At 41.1% G+C, this 16,980-nt stretch overlaps 1 protein-coding gene across 1 annotated transcript in view; it reads right to left on the bottom strand.

The window, feature by feature from the left end:
* Positions 1–318: 318 nt before the first annotated feature.
* The window catches only part of NOX3 (NADPH oxidase 3), a 57,367-nt gene continuing 40,705 nt past the window's right edge, over positions 319–16,980 (bottom strand). Inside the window, exons 11-13 of the mRNA XM_046668764.1 lie at positions 15,708–15,854; positions 11,422–11,546; positions 319–445 (exon numbers count right to left, since the gene is read on the bottom strand). Of these exons, the coding sequence (XP_046524720.1) occupies positions 319–445; positions 11,422–11,546; positions 15,708–15,854 (399 nt within the window). The remainder of the gene's footprint in view (positions 446–11,421; positions 11,547–15,707; positions 15,855–16,980) is intronic.

The raw sequence follows: 16,980 nt of genomic DNA, 5'->3' as shown, positions 1-16,980 counted from the left end.
TTGGCCCTGAGCTAACATCTGTTGCCAGTCTTCCTCTAATTTGTATGTGAGACACCAGCACAGCATGGTGAACCCCAGGCTGCTGAAGTGAAGTGTGCACACTTAACTACTATGCGCCACCGGGCTGGCCCCTCATTGACATATTTTTTTGTGGTTACTTTGGGGTATTACAATGTCAGAGTTGAGTAGCTGCCACTAAGACCATTTGGCTGACAGAGCCTAAAATAATTGCCATTCGGTCCTTTAGAGAAAAAGTTTCCCAACTCTTGACCTATATCATTGTAGCCACTTACAGAACATGGATTTTACTTCCAAAGTCTAGAAGCTTTCCTTGTTGTAATAAAAATGGACCCCCCGGGGGTCAGCTGATGAATATAAACGGCACATCCCTTGAAGTGTCTTTGAGAGGGTTTTGGGTCCACAGAAGAAGACGCCAATGTTGCTGCTGCAGGAGGGGGAAGAAAAGGAAAAAGCATGTTACCCAGGGGCAAGGTGAGCCAGAAGCCAGGGCAGAATTATACAGTTAGTAAAAAGGAGGTGGTTGTGACTTTAATTGTTTACTTTTCTCCACCCATTTCCTTTTTTCTTGATTCTCTTTTCCTACTTTCAGCAGCACCAGCCTCTCCCACAGGTTCCCAGAGTCCTTTGATGTGCTGATCATACCGCTAGGTGGAGCCAACAAGATTGAGGCTAGCAGGGGCCACGGGGGAGGCAGTTTCAATACGGAGGTGATGGCGCCTGGATTTTGGGTCAGGTGACTTTGATTAGAGTCCTTTTAGATTGGAGACTAGAACGTAAACCCTTGAGAGCAGGGAGGTGGTCTGTTTCACTTATCATTTTCTGTAATTCCACCACCCGGAATAGTGCCTGGCATACAGTAGACAATCAATACACATGTGTTGAATGAATGAATAAATGGTTCTGCTGATTAGTATCTGCGTGGTCTTGAGCAAGACTTTGGACCTCAATCTCCACAGGTGTAAAACGAAGACACTAATGACTACATTGTATGTTTTATTGAAAGCAAAATGAGATAATACATTCAGGAAGGTTTTGAAAGTATTCGCTATTACTAATATCCTGTTCAATCCTTCCTTTTTACAGATAATAAAATTTATTATAAAGTAACAGCAACTTAGTTTATTTCTCCTGTTGGAATTATTTTAGTGTTCAAAGAAGGCCGAAAAGAAGAATTGGAAAGGAAACAGACATTGCATATATACATAAACGATGTATCAGTGCAAGGATTTGGGCTGTCTCTGGAAGTTGGGATGGGCTAGTCTTTATACTTACAGAGACCATGTTTTCCCTTGTCTTGCACTGTACTCTTCCTTGTAGCATTTTTCCCATCCCTGGCACAAACTTGATTAGTTACGTTAATCTAGATCCAAAGTTCTCATACTTTGCTGGGCATAAAATTATCCAGGTATATTGTTAAGGCATAGATTCCCAGGCTCAGATTCAAGGCATGCATTTTTAGCAAGGCCTCCAGGTAATGTGAAGGCACATGGTCCTGGGAGACACACTTTAAGAAACACCGTCTTCGAGAAATTTCTCAGACCCCAGGACCAGCCCACCATACTACCTCTACTTCTTGACCCCTGGTTTTTGTAGGGGAGGGCCTCCTCTAGCCTAGCTCTTCTTAGCTGATATATTAACACGATTGTCTGCCGTGCATCATATCCACATTTAATGATGTGTTCCAGGACCATAATATCCGTGGTAGAAATTGATAGTTCAATTACGTTTCAAACTCCAGCTTCAAAGGAACTTATCAAGTGGATTCATTTGTAAATGACAATATGTTTAAAATGTATAAGTACTATTTTTAAAAGACATAATTCCCATGGCTAAATTTGAGAAAGTGCTTTTTCAGAAAATATTTCCCAGTGAAAAATATGAGTTTATGACTGAATAAAGCAATTTTAAGGTGTTTGTGGAAAATAAGGCAATGGTTAAGAGTACCTTTGGTTTCACCACTTTGTTCCTGGGCAACTTTGGGCTTGTAATTATCTCTTCAAAGCCCCTGTTTCCTTGTCTATAAAATCGGGAGAATTATAGTACCTAGCTCCTGGAACCTTTGAGAGGATTAGACAAGACGTTGCAATAGCAGTCTTCCACCCTGTGCTTGGCACGTGGGGAGCTCTCAGTAACAATTAACTTATGTTATGACCCCCATGTCTACCTGCTCCACAAAGTTGAAGAGAAGATGTGATATGAGCTGATAACCCAGTGATGATTTCAGCCTTCCTAGATCAGCAGTCTAACACTAGGTTTTTTTGAGTTCTGGACTGAAACATTTTGAATGATAGATGGGTCAGTCAAAATCCTTGCCGGTGAGGAGTCACAGCTTGGCTTAGTATCTGATGCCCAGAGATACCCTTGCATCTCGGTTCAAAGATGCTGTTATGGATGGTAATATTTTCCCATCAGTGTAGGTGTCACCAAAGAGATTGCCCACTGGCTTATTCCCAACAGGCTAAGATTCCCCTTTTTCTTAGAGCCACAGTGACTGTGTGCAGAACCCGAGGGTGCTCTTTGATGCTCTGCCTTGAAGATTCCCTTTCAAAGGATTCTGATTGCTGGCTGCCAGGTGTACCACTGGTGTCCCCAGCGGCTCACAGCTACCCCGCCTCTTTTGAAGTTGTGGCAATTACACTGCACAGTTAAGGACACACTTTTCTGTATTCGTGTAACTGTCATGGTTGTGCAATCGCCAAAAAGTTTCACAAAGACTGTTCATTATCTACCTTGCACTAAGACGAAAAGGCTGGTCCTTCACTAGCTTTCTGTGCATTACTGTCCCCACACATGGCATTCTTTCACTCGCCTTGCTTACCCTCCTTAGCATTTGTGGTTTCAAGTGTGGAGATTTCTCATCACAAACACATACTGTGAATCATGGAGCCGAGGATCCCCATAAAGTGGTTAAGGCACAGACATGGCAGTCTTTTTTTTTTTATGGGGCAATGGACAAATGCAACAGAACCCTAACAGGGTTGGTAAAGAAAAAAATTCTTCTATAAAGTTTAATTACCCACCATCGTTTAGAATTAAAAAGAAAAGATTCTCTGTAAAAGACATATAAAAACACAAGGCATTATTCTTCAGTTTACAGCCTGCAAGCTGCAGAGCTTGCACACACAGGAGGAGTCGGATCAGCACCGACATTAGCCGCATTGATCAGTCTGAGCTGCTGACTTTGATGAGAAAAGGACACATTTTACACAAGCTGCAAAGAGGGTTAACATTAATGGTATTATTTTTAGCTCTGATAAACAATAAAGAAAATCCTCTCATCCCCCTTTTATTTGCTAGATAACTCTTATGCTCTTCTCGGTGGGGTTGATGCATTTTTGAAAACATTTCAGCAATGCCATGCATGAAAGACATCCAAAATGTTATCCACCAGGAGATTTCTGTCCAGCAGATATATGGGAGAGTGGGTGCGCCTGGGAGGAATCCTGCCATCTTGCTGGATTCCCAGGTTCTGCTGCCTTGAGCCTTTCTCTCCTTAAATTGTATTTTTGTTTTTACGTGTTGGCTTTTATGCTTGGTAAGTTATAACCCTGTAGGGGCAGACCCTAAACCCCATTTAAAAAAAAATCAAATTACTTTATACCCTGAGTGAATTCTGCAAATAAAATCGATAAACAGAAGCTTCCTGTGGATTTATGGAGGCTTAGAAAGAAGACAACAGGAGCTACAAACTCAGTACTAGACAATGGACACCACTTCTGGTTAATCTTTCCCAGTGAATGTTTTTCATTAGAAATGCCTCCAAATGATTCATTGCATCATTATATTTTGTACAACACCTTCTTTTTCATAAGCGCACATGATAATTGTGTTGGCCAGTTTTTTGTACCCCAGGTCCCAGTTGATTTGCAGCAGGCTCCTTTGTTACTTTTCTCTGCATCCTAATGATTCAGCTGTTCATTAGAGGCTACAGATGCTCACTGCTGTGGTGCTGCTTCTTCCCGTCAACTCCATCTTCTTTGGCAAGAGTGACGACTCTCATCCTAGCTTCCTCATCCTTCTCCCTGTCCCTTCACTTGCTGATGCTGGCCACTGTGCTCAGTTCTGAGGAGCCTAGATAAAGTTGCTGCCCTTGAGGACATCATGGTCAAATAGGGGATAGAAAGGAAGGTAGTTGACTTATAGTGTTGGGTCCCTGGGAAGGGAAGAGCCATTTTTCTGCCAATCTTGTCCCCTCCCCATCTCTGATAAAACACCAACATATTGTAGGGGAGGAAGACATTTCCTCTACCCGCTCTGGGTCCTTCTGGCTGGAGAATGAACTAAATTCACATGAGACAGAATAACAGGAGAAAATTAAACAAAGCTTTATAACATGTATACATGGGAGAGGCTCAGGCAAACTGAGCAACTTGCCAAAATGGCTGAAGCCACCATCTCAAATATCTTCAGCTAAAGACAAAGGAGGATGTTGCAGGTGGGAGGAGTCAGGTACAGGAGGTTATCAGACAAGTACAGTAAACAAGAGTAAGATTATTATGCAGATTTAAGTCCTTGCCTTCTGAATTGATTAAGAGTTTCTAGAGATAAGGTCATCCCCCTTTCTTCTGGTACAGAGAGGGAGACACATTTGCGGATGGAGATTTCCTTTACAGATGTAAATATCTCTTAACAAAGGGTAAGTAAATTCTACTTTTCAGAGTTTCTTTCCTGTCTTCTGTTTTTTAAAAGTAACTAGCCCCAAATAATCCTCATGTCAAAAAGACGTATCTTGGGGTGGCCAATTCCAGTCCCCCATGATATATACACCTTGATCTAGAAATATCCTAATATTTTTGCCATATCTAATGATTTGGTAGATAATATCACCAAAGAAACTTTGCAAAGTAATGATAAATTCACCTTGTGCTCACCCACCTCCTTAATCTCATCTACCACAAATGGAGTAACGCCAGTAATTTTCATTGAATCTTCACTTCATTATAACTGGAGAGCTGGATGTCCTCTGGTGGAAAGGTACAATTTAAATATGCCAACACTATCCAAGGCATAAGTTTATGGTGCTTTATTTTTCTCATGAAGCTATAATTCATCATGTGTGGGATTTCCATTTAAATCTATTTCTTTGAGTATTCTGATCACTTTAGTCATATAATGAATGTTTAGGATATCCTGTTAGATCGAGGGCCCTGTATGCTATAATCAGAATGCTAATTTCTTAAAAATATCATTTAAAAACATTTTGCACATATGCATGTACAAATGAGAAGTGGAGGGTGTGCACACAAGCAAATGTGGTTCCAGATGGATGCATTTACTCAATTTAGTATAAAGGTATTTTTACATTTCTGAAAACAATGGGTGGTCTAAAATACATTCGTGCAATATGGATCAGCCACTCTCAATTGTACAGTAAGTCGGCATCTTTCTTCATTGTGTTGGGTTGAACTGTTCTAACAAATGGTAGCACTCTCTTATTCTTTCTTTTTCCCTTCAAGATAAAAGAAACACTTCTCCAGAAGTTATGAAAAAAATGGCCAAATCTTCAAAGTTTTTATGGTAATTAATTACATAAAGTTTTATGCCTCTGAGGCATGGTGAACTTATTAGTACATAAGTCAAAAGTGGCAAACTATAAATATTATGTGAAGTGTAAGATCAAAGATTGAAGTCCTATGGAAAAGAATTTTATTCAATTAATTAAAAACAGCTGATCCACAAACCCAGAGGATTGGGTATATGCACAATATGTGTTTATAAAAAAGGAGCTGCATGTGACAAAGATACATTTATTTTCATTCTGTCTACCTTTTTGGAAACAGTTCCCTGATTTTCTGAATATTTGTCTTAAGCTTGGGAACATATTGAAAATGTTTACAAAAAATGAAACACAGCTTCCATTTTTGTATAAGATGCACATTTCTGTAGATTAGTAAGACATGGCTTTCAATGAATATATTTAATTAACCTACTCTGTTTTAATTGGGAGAACGACTTTCATTGTTTTTGTGTTTGAGTTTTTTCTCTTCTTGTCTAACTTATGCAATCTACAGCAACTGTCACATGCGTGTGAGTTTGGGCATAGCGAAGACTTTTTGTACATCCACTTACTATTTGTTGATCTTCTTTTAAAACCATATTGGTATTTTTGTAATACAGCTGATATAATTATGAAAATTAATTGCAAATTAAACAATGAAATGCACTTTCCCATTTTCTACTTTCAGTCTTTGATCTCTTTTAAATTTTTTCTTCCCCTTTCCTTATTCGTATTCATTTTGATGTCCATCAATTTGTTTCTCTATTACTGTTATTTTTGCAATTTTCTGGTTCCTTTATACCTTGCACTGTTCTCTTTGATCTGTTCCCCTTCAAGCGTTATTTTTGGTGCTGTTTCTCATGTTCTATGAAAAAATATTTTTGCCCCTCTTCCTTTTATTCTTTTGATTTAACTCCTTCTTAGAACAAGAACAAACTCCAGCTTTGAGAGAACAGGTAAATGTTTTTAAAAGAGTAAGCTCTACGAATCCATGGCTTCTTGCTGATGAATAGAAATGGCTGAGAATCTACTTCAAAGACCCTCAAGAACAAAGAATCTTTTCTGAAGCCACTAACAAATCCACCAATTCTTTCTGACCCATCTCTGCCAAAAGATACACGCTAATAACAGGACAGACCTGTCTTGTAAGAGTAGTGAAGTCAGCTTAGGAACAAACATACCTTTGACATAATCAGGGGAAAACATACTGTTTATCTCTTTAATAACCATCTCGAGGAAAATTAATGTGACTTTGTCCTTTGTGCGGAACCATAATTGGATTGTGTGTTTCATTTATATCTGGACAAAGGCCAGGATATTGAAATACTTCTCAATATTAGATTTTCTTGTTTAAAAATTAGATTTTATTGGCATTCTCTTTCTGAGATTTCTTCATTAAAAGCTTCATTAAACATAAATCTTCTTTTACACAGCAGAAAACAAAATTATTTTAAGGAGGTCATTTTAAAAGTCTTTTGGAAGGGTGGTGCTAAGCTTTTAACTGGTGGCTTGTCTTTTCCCAGGGACTTGGCATTCCAGGGATAAAATAATAATTGATCCTTGCCTACATGCGTCTAATAGTAGTTACATTGATAGTTGAAGTTATATAACAAGTTGTAGTATTCTAGAATCTAAGGCTATTGCAGGTACACTATTTTTAAATTTTTGGGCTAGGAAGTATGCCATAGAGGCTTGAGTCAGTGACATCCAAACCTTGGGTGGGGGGACTTGTTATTCTGGAAGAGCTAAAGTCATCCATTAGGATGAGAGATTTTACATAGCTAATGTGCTGAAAAATTCAATTGGGCTTTAAGTACATTTATGTTCTAAACTTTGATTATGGCTTCTGAAAAGGGATGAACACATTCCTTCAAGGGCAACAAAAAAAGTGACAGATTGTTTTCCCACTTTCAAACTGTTTTCTATTCCTCACTCCCTGCAAAATCGGGCAGACTCACTTCTCAACACCATGCAACATAATTTTGGGGGCAGAGTTTGCGCAAACTCCATTCTGCTCTCCATCTCTTGATGTTGTGTTCCTGGCTCACACTTTTCTGAGGGAAGAGAGATAATTAAATGGTTCGGTTTGAAAGTCCTTCCCCACTGGGCTGAGAATTTTATGTGTAACAAAAATAAACAAACACAATGTGAGATGTCAATAAGGGAAAATCACAATAAAGAGTGGTCCTATCTATGAGAACTTAAAACTGAGACACATGTGTCTGTGTCAAAAGCGTATAAAGTAGGAACATTCATTCCATGATCATTGAAAACTGAATGTGAAACATTTATTAGATGAAGAGATTTTTTTTTCCCCAAAAGGACAAAATAGCATCAAAAAAATCTGGTTGTGGCTGTAACATATGAGCTTGTAACATTTTGTTAGTTTTCTACCCATAATCCTTTTAGGGAAACTGAAGATAAAATGATCTAGTCTCTGTCTCTGGACAAGTACCCGGTGGGTATGCAATGAAACCTCGTGACTTTCAGGGCCCAGAGGAGGCTGGGGATGTAGGAGACAGGACTGGGCATTGAGTAGGCAGCACGGTGGAACCAAATTCTGAGGCTCCAGAAGCCAGGATGGGTTCAAAGCACCACGTTTGGAGAAGCTGTAGAGCCAGAACTGGATGCTAAGCCCAGTGTCAACAAGAGTCAAGGCAAGAGGCGAAATGGAGCCAGTGGGTTTCAGGAGTGGCAGGGGGAGAGCCCAAGACCACTTACCATCGGGCTTGGCCAACTCTTCTAAGGCATCTGAGGCTGAGCCCCCGGGGTAAATGCAATGTGCAGCTGGTCCATTTGATGTGGATGAGGGCTGCCCAAGGTAGAGAAGCCCAAGGTGTCCTGGCCTACATGCCAATCCATATGACCCAATGGATTTTATGGTGTGGATTAGGGCTGCCCCAGGGAGAGAAGCCCAGGCCATCCTGGCCTACATGCCGATCTATATGATCAGATTCATATCTAAAGTTATACGACCACACAATAACCAGACCCCATCTGCACTGAAACCATTTAATGACTTTTTACATCATCTTTTCTTTGTCTAGTAAAAATAAGTCATGTACCCATACCTTATAAATTTAGCCTTAACCTTCAACACATTGCAGCTCTTCACTGCCCATGGGTCCTGTCCCCATGCTATTCTCTGAATAAAGGAGCACTACTGTCAGGCCTTGAGAGTCCAAGAAATCTTTCTTTCGACTCCTTGACTCCCTGAGCCGCATCACCTTCACTCCCTCCCTAAACCCTGAGGCCAAAGATTAAGCTTTTCTTAGCTTTTCTTGTTGGAAATCTTTTGCTCTCAGGATAATTCAAGGTGAGGAGTAAGCCCCACAAGTGCTCCTTCCAACTCTCTCTTCCCTGGGCTGATGTGGGCATGATGTAGTCAGGAGTCCAGACCCCCCACAGTGAACACTCTTTTTCTGAGTCCAGGGTTTCTTGGACAGGCTGCTAAGGCACAGGGTGTAGAGAGGGTTGACTGTGGTCTCACAGAGCACAGGACAGTTTAAGTCAAAGTGAATTCACACACAGAGACCACTGGAAGTGGGCGGGTTATGAACCCTGGACAGCTACCTGATCACTTCTTCCACAGCTCCCTCCTCCCTAAATCTCTGTCCAATAGCTGTTCCAGGGCCGTCTAACAAATTCAGCAACAATTAATAAAACAGAAAGTAGAATAGTCTGGCACAAAAAGAGTATAAAAAATGTAAAAAAGAGTAGCCAAACTGACCAAAAGATGAATAATATTCACCAGAAAAGTATTCCATACTATAGAAAAAATACTAGGGAACTACAGAAAGTGTAACGAAGCAGTAACCTTGATGCAAGAAAATCACAGAGTAGCGAGGCCAGAGCTCAGGAGAGAGGACAGGACAGTAGGGAAATAACAGGAAATAGGGAATTAGTTAGAAACACCCTGGTGGATTTTAATTTACTCTTAATGGTTCAATACTGATAAAGTGGACAGAAAAAAAGGTCAGGGTGTAGAAGACCTAAATGACATGATTAATAACATAGCTGTGAGTAATATGTATTAAACTCTGTAACCAGCAAATAGAGAACATATTACCCTACCCTCCAAGTATTGTGCTTCCTGGATCTCTTGTCAACCTGTATTTGCTTCTTTGTCCATCTCATCCAGTTTCATGGCTCCAAACCCAGTTTATAGGCTGCCTCCTCCCACGTGTGTATCTCCAGCCTGAACTTCTCCCCTGAACTCTTGGTTCATATTCATCTGCCTATTTGACATCTCCACTTGGATGTTTTACAGGCATCTGGAGCTCAACGTGTCAAAAACTGAACTCCTGGTATCCCACACCGGCCAGCCTGCTCCTCTCACAGTCATCCCCGTATCGGTAAGTGGTAACTCTACTCTAGCTTGGGCCACATCTCCCATCCAAGCCATCAGCAAGTCACATGAGCTCTACTTTCAAAAAATATCCGGAATCCAGCTGCTTCTCAGCACTTACCCTGCTCCCAATCCAAGCCACCACCGCCACTTACCTCCTCACTGGCCTCTCCACTTCTGCCTTATGCCCTTCACGGCATATTCTCTCACAGCAGCCAGAGTGATGTCGTTAAATATAGGATGGTCAATGTCACTCTTCTGCTCAAACCTTTCAGTGGCTTCCTTTCTCAGAATAAAGGCCAAAGTCTCATAATGACCAGCAACTGTCCCCCAGTTACCTCTCCTGCCACTCTTCCTCCCACTCACTCTGTTCCTACCTCACTGGCCTCCTGGGCCATGACAGGAACTGTGTGTCTCCTGCTTCAGGGCCTTTGCAAATGCTACTCTTTCCCAGTTGTCCACATGCCACCCTCCCTCACTTCCTTCAGCTCTTTGCTCAAATATGGAAACTATTCTTTAGACAAAGCTTATACCAGGACATGCTGACCTCCAAGAGCTGTAGATGATGAGGATTCAGAACGAAGATTGATTTAGGGGACATATAATAACAACGATAAATGTGTACATTAGTGCCTCGCACTTTACCAAACTCTGCAATGTACTACGCATTTTTTAAGTTATGAAATAACACCGTGACTGCATGGTATCATCTATTTTTGCAATGGGCTCAAAAGCTCAAATAAGCTACCTTGTCCAAGGTCACAGAGCCAGTAACTTCTAGAATCAGAGACCACAAGCTTTACTCCTGTTTTATGGTCCCAGAGCAAATGCTTTTCCTCCTCTGTGTTGAAGTTTGTTATATAACGATAACAACGGTAATAATTGAAATAATAATAATAATGATAGCAGCTAACATGTTCTGAGTTCCAAGCACTGTTTTAGGCACTTTACATGTATTCACATGTTTAATCCTCACAGAACCTAGCAGGTAAGCACTATTGCTATTTGCAGATTACAGAGAGGAGGACTAAGTCAGTGGAAGGATAAATAACTTGTTGGAGGCAAACCGGTGGTAATGGCACAGCCAAGATTTACACCCAGGCACTTGGGCTGCAGATTCTGGGTCTTTAAGTACCAACCTAAATCCTTGTTTGGTCTTAAAACATTTTTTTTTCTACTTTGCTAGACATGCTAAAACAGTCTACAGTTGGACATAAGTGAATTTCTAGATGGGTAGTTAGAAATCAATTGTGTTCACCAAAGATCTCTTGAAGACATAGGTAGTTTAAGAAATATCATCTTTAGTTAAGTTTAAGTGTGAAAAATTTCAACGTAATTGCTACTTGTCAGATGCTGTAAGCCAGTCAAGCAGAGGTGTGGTTCCTGAAATATCCCATGACCACCTTTTCTGAGGTTAATGTTTTATCCTTAAGCAAGGTGCCCAGGACTGCAGATTAACTAGCAGCCAGCTCAGCCCAAGACCTTTCCATTTTGGCAGAATTTGAGTTTCTCCAGGGAGGCTCCCAGCAGGCAGAGAGAAAAGATTGTGCCTTACCTGGGGTGATTGTAGGCAATCTGTCGAAACTCGTTGTTCCAGTTGGGTCTTCCATAGAAGGTTTTCTGCTTTAACCCCGTAACCACATCAGTATTTTCATCCCAGTGTAAAGCTATGTGAACAGCCTAAAGTAAAAATTGTGGTATCAGTTGACATTTAGAAAAAAGAAAGGGAACCTGCTTCCAAATAAAAGATGAAGTTATTATCTTATTTATAGATTTAATACTCAAAAATTGTCTTTATGTGGCTGGAAATGCTTATCATTATAATCAGATATCACGGATTTTGCATTATAGGACAGGCATCATATCTCAGTTATCTTTGTATTCCTCCACTATTAAAACAAAGTGCTTTACACCTGGGAGATGGGCAATGACATGAGCCTGGAGAGAAGATTTTTCTTTAAAAGGATGAGAATAACACAGGAAATATGGTTATGGGAAAGCAAGCACTAAGCTACTTCCTTTCTTCTGCCAAAGTTTTCAAAAATTAATCTCTGCCTCTGTCCCCACTCACTTCATAGGAAACCTGGGGGATTTGAGAAGGGCGCCGCCAGATTAAAGTGAGAAAGTGTCCAGGAGGAAGCTGGATCTTATGATCGGATCTCCCCACTGGCGTGAGATGGTTTGAAGTGTGCTGTCCGGGTTCAAGTGCTTGGAGGATGCTGAGTCTGGCAGACAGGACATGGTGGTCAAGCATAGCAAGGGGCATGGTTGGAGCTCTGTGCCCAACTGTTTGCTATCCAATGACGTGAATGCACCCAGGTGTCAGGTCAGTAGTGGTCGATTGACAATAGCCTGAGGCATAGCAGTGCCTGGGGATGATTTTGTAAGCTGCTGAATTCTGATAGCTACCTTGCTTCTTATCTCCCAAGATTTGTGTGCCCTGTGCTCATCCCTTGACGCCTCCACAGCTCTTGTGCTCACCTGCTCCATCTGCTCACATTCTCTGACTCTACCTGCTCCTGACCATTGTGGGTATCAACCCTGCAAGGCGAGCTCTTAGCCCAGGTTCCTTCTGCATGCCAGACTTCCCCGGCTGGCCTTCTCATCAGTCTAGGAAAGCAGCCACAGATAGGCAGATGGAGCAGAAAATAACGGAATGGCCCTAACAAGCCAGTAGATGATGGTGGATGATGGCAGAATCGTAGAAATCCAGGCTGCAGGAAGTTGCCTTCAGGCAAGTCTGACCCCAGGTAGCAGGGCTGCTATTGGAATTGAGTTTGGAAATAGGGCTCCAGGCAAGGAGAGGGAAAAATGGTGAGAGGAGCAGGATCTTCTTCTTAGGCAGGTTTATCAAGACAGAGAGTGAAGCAGACAGGAGTTCAGGAATAAGAACTGAGGTGGTAGTTCAGGACTGAGCCTTAGAAACTGGCAAAAGCTCTGTTGTCAGAACTAGAACTCAAGGACAGTGTTGTATTAGCCTCCAGGTGGGAGTGGCAGTGTTGCACACCCACAGCCCCCTTACTTAACAGTAGGATTGACTGATGGCGCAGAAGAAGCTGGTTTCAGCTGTAGGCAGGAAAAGCAGAGACAGTCAACTCACTTCTGACTAAGTGTCAAATCTAACGATAACTCTGGCCTTATTCTCCTTGGCTTCTCCACCACATGCCTGAACATTGCTGCTTCTTGATTCTATTTGCATTGTAAAATCCTAATTCTTTTCCTTCTCTCTGGCTCTTCTTTTGATCCAAGGAAGAAACATTAGATTTTGTTTTCTTATCACATTCTCCTATCTCAAAATGTAGCTGCCTTCTCAGTCTCTGGTCTCAGCTCTCTGTATCTCTTTTGGACCACTACTCTCCAAAGAGGTTCCATTTTCATGGCCCAAGTAGCAATATCTACAAAGATGAATCCAAACTTTCTCTCCCAAGCCCTCATCTTCCTGCCTGAGTAGACTTCTGCCTCTTGAACTCCCCAAACATACCTTTAAGTGGATTTTTTTCTGTTACTTCCAATTGATGATCATAACTAAAAATAAATCTTCCCAAATAATTTGTGACTTCAAGTTAATTTCACATACAATCTTTGAGTGATTTCAACAGGTGGGCAGTGTATTATGAATGAAGTGGTACAGAGAAGAAAGAGAGGTCTCTGCTTTGTGAGGAACTGGTCATCGAGAGAGGGGCAGCCCACATGTATGACTACCGTGATATGAACCAGACCAGGATCCCTCTTTGCTAAGGACAGAACAAAGTGCTCTGGAGAAGTAAACAAGTCACTCAGGTGAAGTCCAAGTAATTTTGACTAAGAGAATTGGGAAGGCCATCCAGGGGCCTGAGCTTTAAAACACGCAGTAGGCAGTGAGGAAGAACAGGGGGCATTAAACGACATATCAGGGAATAGTATGAGCGAAGACATGGAAGCATGAAATTGTACAGCATGATGGGAAAGCACGCATTGCTTGGTGGCTCCAGTGCTGGGGGAAAATGATGCGGATAGGATAGAACAAATAGGATGCTTTAGGACAGGAAGAGCCTTAAAATACTTGCTTCAGAAGTCTGGGCATTATCTAGTAGAAAAAAGGGCCTTTCCAACTTACGTTGGTGGTACTGCCAAACTACCAATCACTGATGTTCAAACATTTAGAATTATATTTGTTCCATATTTCTCAGCCCAATGTTCAATTAATCTCCAAACCCTGTTGATTTGCCCTTCATAATACCTTTTCCATCTGTCCCTTCTGTTCTTGTCATTCTGCCACTTTGAGGTTGTTCAATTCAGTTTAACAATTTTAGAAACAGCCTCTTGATTTCTTACTGACAGAATGCACCAATTATTTTTTTCTGTAATTTGGGCATCTAAAGAATTTCCAACATGTCAGGGCAAAAATTTAAGAGCACGTCTATTGCAATTTACTCGTATTCAGAAAAAAAGTATATTTTATACACTTTTGGATGTGGCAGAGATGGGATGGGACAGAGCTGTGTTGTCACAAAATCAAGCAGAGCCTCAGTCTTGCAACTCCCAAATGACTGGGAATGCCTAGTGGACACGGGATCAATTCACTTTAGAAGCAGAAGGGCAAGCATGGTACCAGACAGCAAAAGGCTTGTCTGTGCTGCACCATATGGATCATTAGTCAAAAACCCCATCTGAATACAGAAAATGTTTGTTTGGAAAACATAATTAACACTATTTAATTCATTAAGATGTTTCAAGCCTAATTCCCAAGAAACCTATATTTCAAATCATCCCAGAGGAATAAATATTTAAGGCCGACTGCAAATAAGTCCCTAAAAATTCATTTAGCTACTGAATTTCAAGCAACGTCTTATTCATTTGCAGAAGCACAGAGTCAAATTACAGTGATGTTCTATAAGGCCAATGTCTATGTCTCTGTGTGTGTGTGAGAGAGAGAGAGGGAGAGAGAGCACGCACTCAGGAGCTACCAGGAGCGCATTTATTTATAAATTTAGTGATTAATGCAAATCTTGGCTAAAACACACTTTCCTTAAGTAAATATCAATCATAGTCGCTACAGAAGTGCTGATTAGAACATAAATTTCGTAACCTAGTAATCACTTCATTGTTAGCTTCCATATTTGAGGAGTTAAAAAAGATTTAAAATTTGATAGTTATCATTCAATATTATCAACACTGAAATACTACCATGGTGCGATATTTTGATAGACATTGATTTTGGTAAACTCAACCTTGATGCTTCTTTAGTGTAATACATTGCAGATCACCTGCCACAATAGATCATTTTAATCTTAGGTGAATAAACATATGTGCACAGAATTTATCAGAATGCCTTAAGAAAAAGAAATCTCTAGATAAATCATGTATTCATAGTAATTATTTTCTGTAGGAGCTCACATGCTTTACAAGGCAAAATATTGAATGTAAACACTTGGGAATTTTTTCTGTTTACCTCCGAACAACTCAAAACATAGAATTAAAACCAATGAGAAGCTCAACAAGACAACACAGCCAATCAATAATATTTGCTTGGTGTCACTAAAATGACAAATGCAACTTTTGATGACATCGTTTTTCTTGGGTTTCCATACTTGGGATTTTCTTCCATGAACCAACCCCTTTTCTGGTCTTCGTTTCTATTCTCCAGCAGGTTAACTCTAGGTTCTTTGATTGCTACAATTTCAATAGTTTGTTCTAATCTGGTTTTATTTTATTCTTCTTTCCTTTTTTAAGAACATAAAGATAATTCTTTCATGCTACCAGATTACGCATAGAGCGCATCATTGAAATTGTTCCTCTTCTCTTTGCTCTATTGTTAGATGAGATAGATAACATTGCTCATTCTCAGGGCCTTATCAATACCTGATTTTCATCCCAGCCAGTAAGAAATATGTGATAACTCAGAAAGCGAGTTTTCCCTCTCTCACTCATGCACGTTTCCAGTGAGAGCAAGAGATCAGCAAACCACTCAAAAGCCGTTGGATCCCGGCAAATCCAATAGAAATACACCTGTCAAGAGAGAAGGCAAGAGCACAGATCTGTCTTTAATGTGCTGATAATCGCAGCCTACTTTATCTCCATTAAATTATTTGAGCCCAAATGGCCACTTCTGCAAAATAACATGCTTCCCTCTGCCAGGGAACAAACACTCACACTGTGATTTCTTTGGAAAGAAATTCACATTGTGTTTGAAAAAGCCCAGAGTGAATTCAGAGAGTCAGGAGCTTATGTGTTGTTGCCAGTTCCTCTGGCTGAGGATCAATTCACCGTCTTCCTGGTTGTGCTTCTTCTGAGCGAGGTTAATAATCTTGACTCGCTGTGCCTTTCACAGCTCCCAAAGGGGGATAAATCCTTAGCCCCACCCCCTCCATCTTTATTATGACCCAAGCTCCGGATTTGAACTCTCTTCTCCAGAGACCCCAAAGGCTTGTGCGCTAATCCACTTCATCAGCATGACCTCGGGAAGGTGGAGATTATGGTAATTGCAGAATCAAGCCACACAGGCTAGAAGTTTTCCCTCAGCCAGACATATTGGTGTCCAAGAAAGCGGGTAGGTGGTGGCTGTGGTTGTGTGTCAACTGCTAAAATGAAATTAGGTCTTGGAACATATTTCTTTTTAACTCTCCATGTTTTGCGAATGGCATGTGACAAGAAGTAGTTTGGGTTTGCTAAAATAAAGGCTCAGCTCTTGTGCTTTGAGCTTCAGGAAACTGTTATCTAGAAGAAACCATGGGAGATAGATATATTAACTCTTCTGAATTTTCTCGCACTCCTCTCATTGCTGCCCACTATGGTTTCCTGCACCCGCTGTCCACAAAGAGACATCCCCACTGCTTAGAAAAATCTACCAGGACTGTCTTGATCTCCACCAGGAAATAGCTCCTCTAATAGCCAGCGTTCAGCCAGCCCTGGTGATCTAGCGGTTAAGATTCAGTGCTCTCACCACCACGGCCTGGGTTGGTGTCCTAGTCAGGGAACCACCCCACCCATCTGTCAGTTGTCATGCTGTGGTGGCTGCATGTTGTTGTGATGCTGAAAGCTATGCCACTGGGATTTCAAATACCAGTGGGGTCACCCATAGTGGACAGGTTTCAGTGGAGCTTCCACACCAAGACAGACTAGGAAGAAGGACCTG

This window comes from Equus quagga, chromosome 8, assembly GCF_021613505.1.
Source record: "Equus quagga isolate Etosha38 chromosome 8, UCLA_HA_Equagga_1.0, whole genome shotgun sequence".
NCBI classification, from domain to species: Eukaryota; Metazoa; Chordata; class Mammalia; order Perissodactyla; family Equidae; genus Equus; species Equus quagga.
This window is presented reverse-complemented; position numbering and strand designations above follow the sequence as displayed.